Below are 14,938 nucleotides of genomic sequence, written 5' to 3'. Positions count from 1 at the left end.
TAAACACATGAATATTATAATTTTACATAAATCCATTATATGATCCAATGCCTTGAACGTAAACGTTAAGCCAAGCAGGAGCAAGAAAAGAAAATGTATTCAGAGAAAAATAAATTGCCTTGAACGATTTCCGGCCGAAGGACTCAGCTCTGAACTGGCGTTAATATTGCTTCCAGTCTCTGTGCCGGCACTCCTAACATAAGGCTTCCTTCCCGTTGCTGATAAGGGCTTGTTTACTGTACCTAGTACTCCAGTAGGCTTTGGCTGGAAAAAAAAGAAAGAAGAAAGAAAAATCATACCTATGTCATTTCACACCCGAGGGAAAGGAATATGTAAAAATTTAGAGCGCCTAAGACATGTGCTTTAGTGTTAAGGTAAGAGTAGTAATTCTGTTGGGAGTGTTATCAGAATTCTGGAAAAAAAAAAAAGTTTGGCTCTTTTAATATAAGCAAAAGCAAATCCACTACCTTCACTTAGTATGAGGCAATATTTGATATCTTTCCTTTTTATCTCTTATTTCTTAATTGAAACAATGCACATGCCTCCAAAACTTGTGTAAGGATGCACGCAGACTTAGACTTGTGAATATACACTTTTACATCACCTGACTTTTATGAAATACAATCTTCCTATCATCTTAGCCTTTCATATCAGTCTCTCTTTATTTTCTTTTTCTTATTTACTTATTTTTTTTTGGTTCTTTTTTTCGGAGCTGGGGACCGAACCCAGGGCCTTGCGCTTCCTAGGCAAGCGCTCTACCACTGAGCTAAATAAATCCCCAACCCCTTATTTATTTTTTTAAAGACAGGGTTTCTTCATGCAGCCCTGGCTGTTCCAGAACTAAATCTGTTGGCGTTGAAATGACAGACAAATCTACATCCTGAGTACCGGGAGTAAACTCATGAGCCAACAACGCCTTTCTTATCTTCTTATTGTTCTATTATTTATAGAAATCTGTCCTACGAATTTTAAGTAAATTTGAGCTTTTCACCACTTTTAAGAGTAAGTGGCAATGCAATGGCTCTGAACAGTGGTTAATTGCAAAACAGGTCTGAGAATATTCAGACTGTAGCAATGCACACTGCGTGCCCACAAGCCTGGGGGCAGAGAAAAGAAATACAGCCCACGAAACAAAACCCCAAGCAGAAAACATACAGTACCTTTCCTGTCAACAGAAGAACTCTTGTCTCTTCCGAAATATAGCTTTTGTCATTAGAGAAGTCCTATTAAAAAGAAGAAAGAAAGAACAAAACCAAGCAAACTGAGCACTGTCATCACCTCAGCGTTGTCAGGCCCTGCCTTGCAACAGCAACGCACTCTGCTCACACATGGTACGACGACCTGGACAAAGGCAGGAGGTGTATTTTCAAGTCCATAGTGAGCACTACTGCACCAGAGAACTGCACACACTTGGCAAGAAATTTGCTGTGACCCAGTGACATAATATCCTCCACCTTTCAACATTTTAATTCTTTAGTTTGCTGGTCTTGAGACATGGCAGTCCTAAGATTTAATGTGGTGCCTTTAACGTGCTGGGAATAAAGGAATGGGGTTCCACAACCAGCAACACATATTTTATTTTTATGTTTATGAGCATTTTGCCTGCATCTGCGTTGAATGCACCATGTGTTTACTGTGCCTGTGAAAATCACTTGTAGCGTTTTAAATAAACTTCATTCCTAGTTTTTGATATTGTTCAAAGTATGATTACCACCTCTAATATTATAAAATCTACTTTACAGCTGATAAAATAGACAGTATTTATTCGTTGACGCCTTAAATTTGTAGTTTTGAGGCAGTCTCCTAGAGACCAACTGTAGGGTTTCAGAAACTTCTGCCAGGCTTATCCTTCTGCCAGGCTAATCCTAGGCACTTATATTCATTAAACACCTCCATAATCCACTGCAGTTATTGGTACTGGGAAACTGAGTACCTATCATCTTATCTAAAAGTCTTTCAAGATGAGTAGAGTGATGGATGCTTATATTCCCAGTACTGGGAGGCAGAGGCAAGAAGATCAAGTTGAGGCTACCCTGAGCTATAATGACCCTGAGTAAAAAAGAGATACTTATTTCTTTAGAACTTTAATATTTATATAAAAGACAAAAACTCACCACAATACAACTACATAAACAAATAATCCCTTTACAGTAGTGATACCAGTTAGTTAATAAACAATTTAAATCAACTGTGAACACTGATATTTTCCTGAACTATGTCAAAAATCTAAGCTTTTAGGGGATGGGGGTAAGGAGGAACTCTGGTCGACCAGGACCTAGATATGTAGACTATACTGGTCTTGGATTCACAAGAGGCCCACCTGATCCCCAGTGTTGGCATTAAAGCTGTACACCACCATACAAAATGTCTGATGATTCTCCATTCTCCTTACTAAATATTCTGGGTGTTACAAATAAAATACAATAGTGTCACAAACATCTACACCAATATCAAAACCATCATTCAATTGAGAGTCTGGAGCAGTGTGATAAGCTGCCATCAGGAGTTCAAGATAAACCTTTGGCAATACAGCAAGACCTAACCTAGGAAAATAACAGTTGGGGCAGTAGGGTGCAGAGGGCAGGCTTACTAATTGTACACTGCACACGTACGCAAGGCCCTGGGTTCGGTCTCCAGCTCCGAAAAAAAAGAAGAAAAAAAAATCCTTAAAAAAAAAAAGGAAAGAAAGAAAATTTATCTGCCCAGAGTTGTGACAGAGTTGAACGAGGGGCTTAAATTAAAGGTATCTACTAAGAGTTAAGCTGTATTTTGTTTACCTCTCTGTGCTTTGCTCTCTGCATATAATTTCATTTATAAAACAAAGCTTTAAGCTTAAAAAAAACTGACACACAGAACAAAGCAAAACAAAAAAACAAACAAATGTGTACAAGTCTGGTACACTAGTGTTTGACATTACTAGATTAAAAGCAATGTTAAAAAAAAGATCAGACAATTATTTTGCTAAGAATGTGAAATTCAAGTGCAGCTCAACATCAGCCTCAGGACAGAAACTGTACAGGATTTGTGTATAGCTGATGAGATTCTTTGTAGAGAAAATACCTTTTAAAAAGAGTCTGTAGCTTTTTCAGGGGCTACATATAACGTACAGTTAGATTTAAAGCTTTTGATGTTGAATGTTTCCAAATATTTAATGGTTTCTTTAATTTCTTATGGTAGCAGAAAAAAAATCATAGGAATTTGTATTACCAATAAAAGGAATTTTTTTTAGGAGGTTGCATTTTTTTTTCTAAATTTGTAATAAAATAACGTATATTAAAAAAGAAAGAAAGAAAGCAGCATGTGATATCAGAAAAAGTGGGCAAGGAAACTGACTCAGTGGGTAGGGTTGTTTGTTAGAGACCTTCAATCTTAATTCCAACCCGTGAAACCCAGCTGATGCAAGGACAGAGTACTGACTCGAGTTGCTCATTAACTAACATTCATTTAATAGAGTCATGTAAAACTATAAATATCCTAATGTCTCTTCTTCCCCTCCATCTATTGACCCATCCATCCTCTGGGCTGGAATTCATGATGCTCCTGCCTCAGTGTGAGTACCTTCATGCCAAGTGTGCAGCACGTCTAGCCTGAAACCATGGTCCAATCTATGCAAAGCTTTCTTCAGCTAGGGCCAGAGCTCCTTCTAGAGCTTCTGGTCCAGCATATGCAGCAAGGTCCTGGGTGTAATTTCCAGAACACACATAAACACAGTAAAAACAAACACAAGTAGTACTTATTTTAATAAAAAAGGATAAATTTATAATCTGAAAGCTTCTCCTATATGCAGAATGAATACAGTAACAGAAAGTTTACCTGTCTTCCAATCTTTAGTAAGATAAAAGGCTTTTTCTTTTACTCTGACCTTAAAACTATCCAATATTCATCATCAGTTTTGATTGAAATTTAAATCACTTTATTAACTATGACAGAGAAATTATGTGAGGAAAATTACCTTTTCAGGTTGTGTAAAGAATTTCATTGGGAGGACTGGGTCCTTTGGTGAGTCTGCATTGCACAAAGCACTCTTACTATTTATAACACACAGAGCCACATCACAAACTGTATAAAGTTTCTAGAGAGTAAGAAAAAAGAATTACATAACGATCTAAGTACCAATTCCATCACACGTACAAATTCAAGTTGTAAAATACAAGTGATTACTTGTTTCTTTACAGATGATTTCTGCTCAGTATTCTTTAGCTTCCCAGTAAAGGCAAACCAAAAGTATCCATTTTCTCTCCCTGGAAAGAAGTTTGTACCAGAAAGTGCTATATGTTTTATCAGTTTGTATATGTCTTAAGTGCTAATGCCTTTCTAGAATGTTAAAGGTTTCAAGAAAAACAAATTTTGTGAGTATAGACATTAGCAAGGGGGCTGGAGAGAAGGCTTGGCAGCACCTGTTGCTCCAGTAGATATTCTGAGGTTGGTCACCAACACCCACATGAAAACTTGCAACCCCCTACTCCATTTCCAGGGTCTGGCCCCTCTTCTGACCTCCATGGGCACCATGCACACATTTGGTACACATTCACACGTGCAAACCACTCATATACACTAAAAAAAGAAAAAAATCTGAAAAAAAATTAAGAAGTTATATAACTATATCTTAATAGACACTATAGCTTAGACTGGTTGGTGTACTTTCCTATGAATCCATTTCTTACTTCATTTGTCTTGGCTTCATCTGGAGACTGGGCGTCTCTGGTCAGCTTGATATTCTCTGCCATCTTCTTCATGAATGCATGGCTGTTGTTCTCATTCTTTGTCATTAAAACTTCAAGCATAAACCACAGGCACCTAAGGAGAAAAGACATGGGAGAGGGTAAAGGAAGATGATTTTTTGTTCAATAGACTGTCTTTAATGAAAAGTTTGGCTCTCTACATAACAGAATTATCAAGATAAAAACATATCATTTCATTAATGATATCAATTGAAGTGGATTTTTTTTTTAAAAAAAGATAGGGTCTCCTATAACCCAAGGTGGCCTCCAACTCACTGTATAGCTTTGAAATCATCTTTCATTGAGTGTGAAGATCATAGGTACAATCCACTATCTAGCTGGCTCAAGAGGAAAAAGTCACAAAATATTTAAATAGAACTGCTTACAGTGAGAACTTTCTTACAGTTTAACAACATGCATAAAAGCAATAGAGGCTCTCAACAAACTCTCACACGGTAATGTATTTTAAGCTACAGTAGAGATAAACAGGTCAGCAAGCAGACTACTTACCTTTGGCACAGAGCAAGCTATGCAGGCTTGACACTACTACGTAAATTTTGATAAGATATGGTAAGCCTCATGCAGTATGAGACTATTAGGGGTGGTAACCAACCAGGCAGCTAAGTGGTCTCTTATAAAACTGCTCTTGCCATGTGTTCTTGTCACAGCATAGGCATGAATACACAGAGGATGAGACGTGAGTTTCCGAGAAGAGCAAACAACAATCCTTACTAAACACGAGCAGCACTTGGGGAAACTGACACGTCTGGGGGCGGACTTGGGTTCTGTCCATTTCCAGAAGAATTTACAAGTAAGAGTCCCTGCTTTTCACCACTGAAAGGGTAGAATGAATTTGTAACATTATGTGAGGGCTAGGCATGGAGCCCACCAGGCATGATGGCCCACGCCTGAGGTACAGATTCAAGCCCTCCTCACCACAGCTGAGTTAAGCTAGTTTAAGAGTGCACAAGGAAAGTAAAAGTGCCTACATTTGCTAAGTCTGGCAGAGCTCTATTTAGATGAGAACAGACTGCAGGCCATCAAAGCACTGAAGCAGAAAATGTAACAAACACAAACCCCCTCCACTGGATTTCATAGGTACAGACAGTTTCTAGAGACCTTCTGTCTTTTTTATAAAAGAGAGATCAAGTACCTCAAGGTTACGATAAAAAGATGGAATCAGGATAAAAACCTGGTCTGACTTTATACTTTTATAAAACACGTATGACAAATGCAGCAGGCTTCTTCTGAGCAACTGTGTATGAAAGCAGCATTACATGAGCAAGCACAATTGTACTGCACCACGGTGGCGATGACTGGAGCTGCACTGCATAAGGAAGCTGAGGCACTCAGCATGATAAAGCAGACACTTTGTTAAGTCCATTTACTCTACAGCTTCAGAATCCTCTATCCTATTAACTTGTAAAACTCTTAATCCTTTCACAGGGTCCAACAGCATTTGAATTACTGATAGGAGATAATCAGGAAGTAGTTTCACTGCCTTAAGAGTATGAGGCTTATTCCTTTTAAAAGTTTACAGAAAAAAAAAAAAAAGGTTTAAGATTTCAAACACACAGGTCCTGAGTTCAATTCCCAGCAGTCACATGGTGGCTCACAGCCATCTGTAATTGGATCTAAAGCCCTCTTCTGGTGTGTCAGCAATAGTGTGTTCATATACATAAAATAAATAAACAAATCTTTAAAAAAAACAGGGCTGGAGAGATGGCTCAGGGGTTAAGAGCACTGGCTGCTCTTCCAGAGGCCCTGAGTTCAAATCCCAGCAACCACATCATGGCTTACTTGTATTTAAGTGACCAAAGTGATTAAGAGACAGATGAATGGGGGCTGGGGATTTAGCTCAGTGGTAGAGCGCTTACCTAGGAAGCGCAAGGCCCTGGGTTCGGTCCCCAGCTCCGAAAAAAAGAACCAAAAAAAAAAAAAAAAAAAAAAAAAAAAGAGACAGATGAATGCTGAATCCAATACAGGATTAAGATTTGCTGATTGACATAGAAAATTATAATACTTCAATTCCATCAAATGATACTAATTTACAAATGCAAGACAAAATATAGCAATGGTGGTTCAGAGAGATGGCTCAATGTTTAGGGAAAATGGTTATCCTTCCTAAGGACCCACATTCCATTCCCAGATCCCACATGACAGCTGACAACTATCGCTAACTCATGTTCCAGAGAACTCAACACCCTCTCCGGCCTTCCCTGGGACTAAGAATACACACACTCTCCCATGGAGTACAACAGAGGGAAAGTATCACGTGACAAAGTTTCCTAAAGCTCTTTAGACACAATTCTCAGCCTCCTTTAATCCATTCTTCCTACAGTGTATATGAAACACCTAGAGATAAGAAAACATTTGGGTAATTAACACATTTTTGAGATTGTAACCACATTATTTTCCACTCCACTTCCCTTCAACCACTGCTACATGCTTACTACTCCTTGCTGTCTTTCAAATTTATGGCCCCTTGTTCAAGCTATTTTTTTTAAAGATTTATTTATTTATTATATAAGTACACTGTAGCTATCTCCAGACACACCAGAAGAGGGCATCGGATCCCATGACAGATGGTTGTGAGCCACCATGTGGTTGCTGGGAATTGAACTCATGACCTCTGGAAGAGCAGTCGGGTGCTCTTAACCGCTGAGCCATCTCTCCAGCCCCTCAAGCTATTTTTTATTGTGCAACGATTACTTTTTTCTTTAACCCCTTGTATTTAAGAGATATAGTCTCAAGTAATCCAGGCTGGCCTGAATCTGACCTTTCTGTTTCTACTTACAAGTAGAAAGATCAAAGGTACATGCTAGCATCCTTGGTCTAACCCAGAGCCCCATGCACACTAGGGAAAAGGACCAAAGGAGATATCCACAGTACTAAGGATCTCTGCTAAGGAAAAGAGTGGTTCTAAAAGTTATACAAATGAATAAGTAAAATTCCTAATCCATGGGGAGAAATTGTCATCATATAGTTTTATAAATAACCAAACTAAAGTCCATTGTAATATGAAAAGCAAAAAACAAAACAAAACACAAAATATCTTATTAATCTGTTTCAATACTTAGATAAGTATAAATATAAAACAAACAAGGCTACGAAAGGGATGGTTAAATGGAAATAGTTCTGAAAAAAAATTTTTTAAAACTTAACAGTAAATAAAGAAAATTCAGAATTGGGCTGGAGAGATGGCTCAGTGGTTAAGAGCACTGACTGCTCTTCCAGAGGCCCTGAGTTCAATTCCCAACAACCACATGGTGGCTCACAACCATCTGTAATGGGATCTGATCTGGTGTATCTGAAGTCAGCTACAGTGTACTCACACACACTAAATAGTTAAAAAATCATTTTAAAAGAAGAAATTTCAGAATCATAAGAATTACAATGAAAATAATAATTTAAAAAATTAGGAATAAACACAATTTGTAGAATTCCTGAAACACAGACTTACTCTTTTATATCACGAAGTTGATCAACATCTTGTGATCTTGTAAAATCAGGATCATGGGCTAGCAGGTGAATCATATATGGAACCACATATTCAGGCAGCAATGATAATAACTTCTCTAAATGAAAACATCACAGTTAACAAGAACTTTTATAAATGCTGTCCTTGTTAGAGTTCTAACCATTTGCTTCTATTTCCCTTCACTATTCCTTGTGCAATTACACAGATGACTGGACAAGTTAGAAAAGTGTAGATACTCTGAGTAACGTACACATACTAAAGCACACTAACGACAATATAAGGAAACACAATTACCCAAAACGTTCACGCTAAATAAATGACTCCAATACAAGACTTCAGTTACTTCTGCACATACTACAACTATGATAACATGATATCCAGGTAACCATCTTTGTATAAACTACAGTAGTAGGGCAAGTGCTTCTCTCTGACATACACTGAATTACCAAGTACGTACCAGTAGCCATGGGGTTCTGTTTAATGTACTCCCTGCGTATGCTGATGTTCTTTAATAAACACTGGCGAGCATGTGCTCTTCTTTCCTTCACAGGATCTTTGGCACACAAAGCAAAGATCGCCATATACTCCAATGGGAGAAGTAACTTCACAAGGGCTTTATGAAGCTTCTGGGCAAATATCTGCCTTACTTGGTAGCACTCATCCTGTATCAGCAAAAAACAAGGATACACAAGATGGGTAAACATACTTCTACACATACAAATGGGCAAGCGCACGCGCGCGCGCACGCACACACACACACCGACTTTCTTTGGTAAAGAATTAAATGATGATTTACTGAAGGAATGGAAACAATCTCTTCTGTTGTATATTCATATATCAAACGCATTTACTCAGAGAAAAGTGAATACAATCAAACTCAAGACTGGGATTTGAAGTAACTTTTCCACTTACGTTAATAACCAGTGCACAGAGCTGAAACTGTTCTGGGGTAATAATTTCATGGTAGCAAGGTTCCTGAGCAAGCTTCATTATGGCACTACCAGCAGCTAATCGCAAGCGAGACATATCAGATTTACTATAAATAAACAAAAAGAAATAAACATTTCCTATAACCATTATTACATATAAAATTCTGATTGCGTTTTGAGTGTGAGATTGGTAGGAGGTAACTTAATGTGCAGATAAAGGCGGTTACTTTGAGTTCATTAATTCAACCTACAGAAAAGGTTTAAGTCACTGTGCTCAAAACCAACCAAGGAACCCTGCTTACTCTACCAATCCAACTACTGACAGTGCTAAGAAGGGCCAGTTTCATCACAATCTGTATCCCTATGTCAATACATAGTCACTGTGAAAAATTGATTTAAACAAACCAAAGCAAAAGAAGCCAATCATCATGTTAAATCTAGATGGTACATCATATACATTTATACCAATAATTAAGACCACATCAATCGCACAGATTGTATGAATGGTGGTAAACAAATTGCAAAGGAAGAGCAGGTAGAGGAAAGGTCGTAGAGATGAGTGACTTCATCATGTCTCATGAATGTGGAGTATCAGCGTCAACGGGGCAGACATAAACTACTCCACAAAGATGGGATCAACTCCTAAGCAGAGTAAGGGCGGAATTCATTTTATTTCCCAGTGAGTAAGCAAAAATTCCCCAAAATTTTTTTCAATTTGATAAGGAAAAGATATTACTTAAGTTTAGGACACATTACTCAGTTTAAAAGAACAAATAGTTAAACAAATAGGTCAACAAAGAGGTCAAGTGATGATACTATTTAGTCTTCAACTGCATTGTGTGGGTTGTGCACTAAGGGTCACCGAGCTGTGTGACTTACATTGCGAAGCACTTCAGCATAGTTAAGACAGGCCAAATAGGAGTCTCACTATTGGCAACCCAACTCTAATCATTTTGTTGATATAAAACTTCTGTTGGCTTATCATAAAAATGTTTGGTTTTATTTATTTTTGCATTATCACTTCAATTTATCAAACCACTAAGCATAACGAACTATATATATATATATATATATATATATATATATATATATATATATATATTCCCTATGTATCTCTTAAAGCAGATTTTTTTGAGGAAGAAATTAATGTTATCTTTAAACAACACAACAGCACCTAGTGTCTAAGGGTACTAAATACTTGATGCATGAAAAAAAAATAGAATTTGTGTGCTCTGACATAAATTTAAAGAGACATCATGATTTCCCACAGCTGGTGCTCCGGATGAAAACCATTTAAAAGATACAAGGAAAATGGCAATTTCTTCATGTAAGGAACAAAAAGGAGACCTTGATTAGACTACACTGAAAACTGGGAATTAATTTATTGATCTTTTTTCTTTCAGCATGTATAAACTTTCCATGAAACTGCCAGAAGGCTTTTCCTGCCACCCCTTCCCTTTTTTGAACAACCACTGTGAGTCATTCCATTTGTCCAATCATATTATGGGGTGATCTGACTACACTTCTAATAGTGATACAGAATAGAAATTCAACAAAAAATGGCTTATGCAGAAAATGTGGATAGTTTTTGGAAATGAGAAAACTATTCTTCAATATATTTAAGAGAGATAAATCCATAGCTTAAAGCACAATTAAAGCACTCAGTATTAGTGAACTCTCAGCCAACTTGGGTACCAGGAGCCTGGAAGGAAGAGTCCTCACCTGATCCTCTTCTGCTCTGTCAGGTCCCCCTCACTGACCAGCATGGCTGATAACAGCCGCAGAGTTGAGTTGGCAGATTTGGACTGATTGTTCTTCATACCCAACAGCCACCTTACCAGAAGTTTAATTGCCTGTACCTACAAAATATCAACATGCTAAAAATAGAAGGCACTTAAAATTCTAATTAGAGAAGCCTAATTTAGATTAACTTGATTATTAGCAACTCTACTCATGCTACCAATGGAAATGTATTACCCACGGCAATGAGGAAGAAGAATGACAGAAGAGATCACCACTCTGTTCGCCTGTCCATGCACTTGCCCCACAGCTGCCCATGCTCTTATTTCCAACAGAGAGAGCGAAAGATAGACATTCCGTGATTGATAACTCATTCAAGCCTTGCCCCACAGATTTCTGATACAATAAGACTTTTGTACTTACTTAAAAATATATAATTTAAATATATATATTTCAATCATTAATTTCTAGATAGTAGGTAGGAAGAAGGAGAATGGATGCTGAACTGGTACAGTAATTTTTATGTATTCATTTGTTTACTTATTATTTGGGTTTGTGTAAAGACCATGACTCTCTACAAAGCCCTGGCTTTCTTGGAACAATTAAATAATTGCATTTTAACAATGATTACATTTCAAAAGTTGCAAGTAAAGATAACTATGGACATTTTCAATACAAGAAAATTCTATGTGCTAACTCTCCTAATCTAATCATCATACACTTTAATGTAACTCCATAAAAAGTACAGTATCTTCAAAACTCTTCGAAAACTTAAAAACAGCCAAAATGCTGATTAAAAACAATTATTTAGATGATATATTATTATCAGAAAACTATTGAATAAATCAATTCTGGTTCGCCTTAAATATCTTGACTAAAACGTTGGCACTTACATAATTATTTGTGGCCTTAATTATCTGAAGGATTATTATCAATATATACAAAGAGCTAAACATCTAAGTATTATTTCATACACACACACACACACACACACACACACACAATCTGACAAAAGTCAGAGAAAATATATGACTAAGAAAGTAATATATAGGCTCATATATTTAAGTGTACTCAGTGTCAGAACTGAGGATGTGGTTAAATCTCCAGTACCAAGTCATGCCAAACAAAACAGAACAAAACTCCACAGATAACAGTAGCAACTGCAAGTCTTTAGAGCAGTATTAATTTACAATGAATTTTACAATAAAGCGCATTGAGGTTGAAGACAGGGCCCAGCAGTTTTGAGCACTAGTTGCTCAACCAGAGGACCCGCATGGGTCCCAACCCACATAAAGTAATTCAAAATCATCTGTAACTCTAGCTTTAGATCTGACTACCTCCAGTCTCTGAGGGAATCTGCACTCATATGTGCATGCATGCATGCATGCATGCATACACACACACACACACACACACACACAAAGCAGCCCACTAGAAAATGTTCACTAGCTATAACTTTAAAAAGCCCATGATACCTATAAGCAGTTCCCTTTTTCACCTGCAGGTCACTAACACCTAAGCAAATGTACCTTTGCTAGCACTTCAGGAGATACTTCCTCATCCGGAGACCATAATTTTCCATTCTTCTCACCTGTTGACTATAGATAATAGAAGAAATTTAGTTTTCCATACTGATTACTACAAAGTGTGAAAATATGCAGGTAAAAAGACTTAGAAACGGAGAAGGAAATTAGAGGAGTCATGTTTTTTTTACCTCAAAACATACAACACAAACCTATAGTAACCAAGACTATAAAGCAAGACCAGAAATGCACAACAATGGAATAGAAGAGGAGGGGAAAACCTTTTTATTAAAAAACAAAACAAAAACTACCCTTTTATTCTATGAGCCAATTCATTTTGTTAAGAACACTAACACCATGTTTTGGCGAAAATTAAGAATGTTGTTAGATAGTAATACTACTACAGAACATCACCTAAAGAGGAAAACACTAAACTCTCAACAGATAACAGCAGGAAATCTTCAATACTGTGCACTTAACAAATACATTTAATATCCGAAATATACAAATAAATGTTGCTGGCACAGCAATGAATACTTTAATCCAAGAATTCAGGAAGGAGGCAGAGATATAGGACCTAAAGAGCAGCTTTTGTTATACATTGAATTCAAATCAAACTGGGCTACATGAGACCATTACCTGGAAATCATCAAAACCTATTATCTCAACAGTAACAAACAAAAGTACTAAAGGATCTGAATAAATCACTCTCCCAAAAGATACACAGATGGCAAATAAGCCTTAGAAAATGATTCTAATTAAAAAGAAAGAAAAAAGAATACCACATTCATAATAAAACATCATTTTATATTTATTCTCTCAAAAAGATGTGGAGAAACTGAAACCTACAGACTTGTTTGGTGAAAGGGTAAAAAAAGAACAGACACTATGGTAAACAGTTGGTGGTCTAAAAAATGTTCAATAACCATATGACTCAGAAATTTTACTTTTGGTACATATTAACATTAACTACAATTGCCAAAAACCAAACTGTTAATTAACAGAAAAAAACAAAACAAAACAAACAAAACAAAACAAACATATGGAGTGTACAAAGGAGTGTTTCTCAGCAAGGAAGAAAATAAATGAAATTTTGATCAATAATACAATAAAATGAATCTGGGAAAAAAGCCAAGTAAAAGCTATATTGTAAAAGAACAAGTATCAGACAATAAGATACCTAGCTCAATCCATAGTAACCATGCAGAGTTTCTGTGGGCATATATTAAAGGAACTTGAGTACATTGCTAGTGGGTGTTTCCATTTGGGAATGTATCTATCTTGGGTGCCAGTGAAGGGAGCTCAAGAGAAAAAGCATTTCCTATCAAGCCTGCCACCCTGATTTCACCAGGATCCACGTGGGAGGTGAGCGCTGACTCTATAAGGATGTCTTCTGACATTCACAAGCAAACTGTCATGCACCCCTACACTAGATGAGTAAATGCAATTAAAACTTTTTAAAGGATAGCGCATAGTAGTGCACATCTTTAATCTAGTAATCAGGAGGAAGTGGCAGGCAGGTCTCTGTGAGCTTTAGGCCAAATAAATCAACACAGTGAGTTCTAGAACAGTCAAACATATATAGTAAAACCCCACTTTACAGGGGAAAGGAAAAAAAAGAAAGAAAGAAAAGAGGAAGTCAGGTAGGATATGGTGGCACACTTATTTTACTATGAGCAGAAGTAGGTATGACTGCTGTGTTCAAGGCCAGCCTGGGCTACATACCCAGTTTCAGGCCAACCAGGACTACACAAGACCTTGTCTTGAAAAACAAAATGGAAAAATGGCCAGATGTGAGCTGGTGTGACAGCTTAGATCCTATCCTGAGCAAGAACACAAACCATGCTTAACATGGTGGATGGCTGTGAATGATTTGGTCTCAATCCCTGCCTTCCCTAACTTCAGCTAGGAGTCTAGAGCGCTTGATGTTACACTAAAAGTAAAGACATTCATAAATGTGCCTTGTGTCTACACGCTCCCTAATTCTAGATTATCAGGTCATTAGGTCATTTTTAAAAGTACACTGTAAAAAAAAAAAAAAAAAGTACACTGTAGGGGCTACAAAGATGATTCGGTATTTAAGAAAAATTGCTATAACCTAATTGATGTTCTAGGCACTCACATGGAGATGTCTATAATTCCATATCCAGGTGATCCACTGACTTTTTTCAAACTTCCACAGGCATATCGCACATGGTGCATAGAAGAACATGCAAACAATACACTCATACACATAACATAAAAAGAATCGTTAAAAAACCTATAAAGTGACAGTTGAATATTAATAGGATGTAGTGCGGTATTTCAAAACTCATACAAGGGGAAGAAGAGCTAGATGCTTTTGGGCACAACAGTCACTTCATACCTAACATGTGACGCTCTACACACACACACACACACACACACACACACACACACACACACACACACTCTCTCTCACACACACACACACACACACACACACACACACACACACACACACACACACACACACCTCTTAGATACTGAAAAAGAGATGTTTCCATGATAAAGATATAGACAGTT

General features: G+C 37.2%; 1 protein-coding gene across 4 annotated transcripts in view; it reads right to left on the bottom strand.

Moving 5' to 3' along the window:
- Pds5a (PDS5 cohesin associated factor A) overlaps positions 1-14,938 on the bottom strand; it is a 98,177-nt gene that overhangs the window by 12,997 nt on the left and 70,242 nt on the right. For all 4 annotated transcript variants that reach the window (NM_001083624.1, XM_087583078.1, XM_087583080.1 and 1 more), the window contains 9 exons: positions 12,401-12,469; positions 10,854-10,990; positions 9,115-9,238; positions 8,660-8,864; positions 8,185-8,299; positions 4,665-4,797; positions 3,953-4,072; positions 1,161-1,223; positions 119-264 (listed from right to left, as the gene is read on the bottom strand). In NM_001083624.1, the coding sequence (NP_001077093.1) occupies positions 119-264; positions 1,161-1,223; positions 3,953-4,072; positions 4,665-4,797; positions 8,185-8,299; positions 8,660-8,864; positions 9,115-9,238; positions 10,854-10,990; positions 12,401-12,469 (1,112 nt within the window). The remainder of the gene's footprint in view (positions 1-118; positions 265-1,160; positions 1,224-3,952; positions 4,073-4,664; positions 4,798-8,184; positions 8,300-8,659; positions 8,865-9,114; positions 9,239-10,853; positions 10,991-12,400; positions 12,470-14,938) is intronic.

The sequence above is a fragment of the Rattus norvegicus genome, chromosome 14 (genome assembly GCF_021556685.1).
Source record: "Rattus norvegicus strain SHRSP/BbbUtx chromosome 14, alternate assembly SHRSP_T2T, whole genome shotgun sequence".
NCBI lineage: Eukaryota > Metazoa > Chordata > Mammalia > Rodentia > Muridae > Rattus > Rattus norvegicus.
The sequence above is the reverse complement of the archived record's forward strand: the minus strand, read 5'-3'. Positions and strand labels throughout refer to the sequence as shown.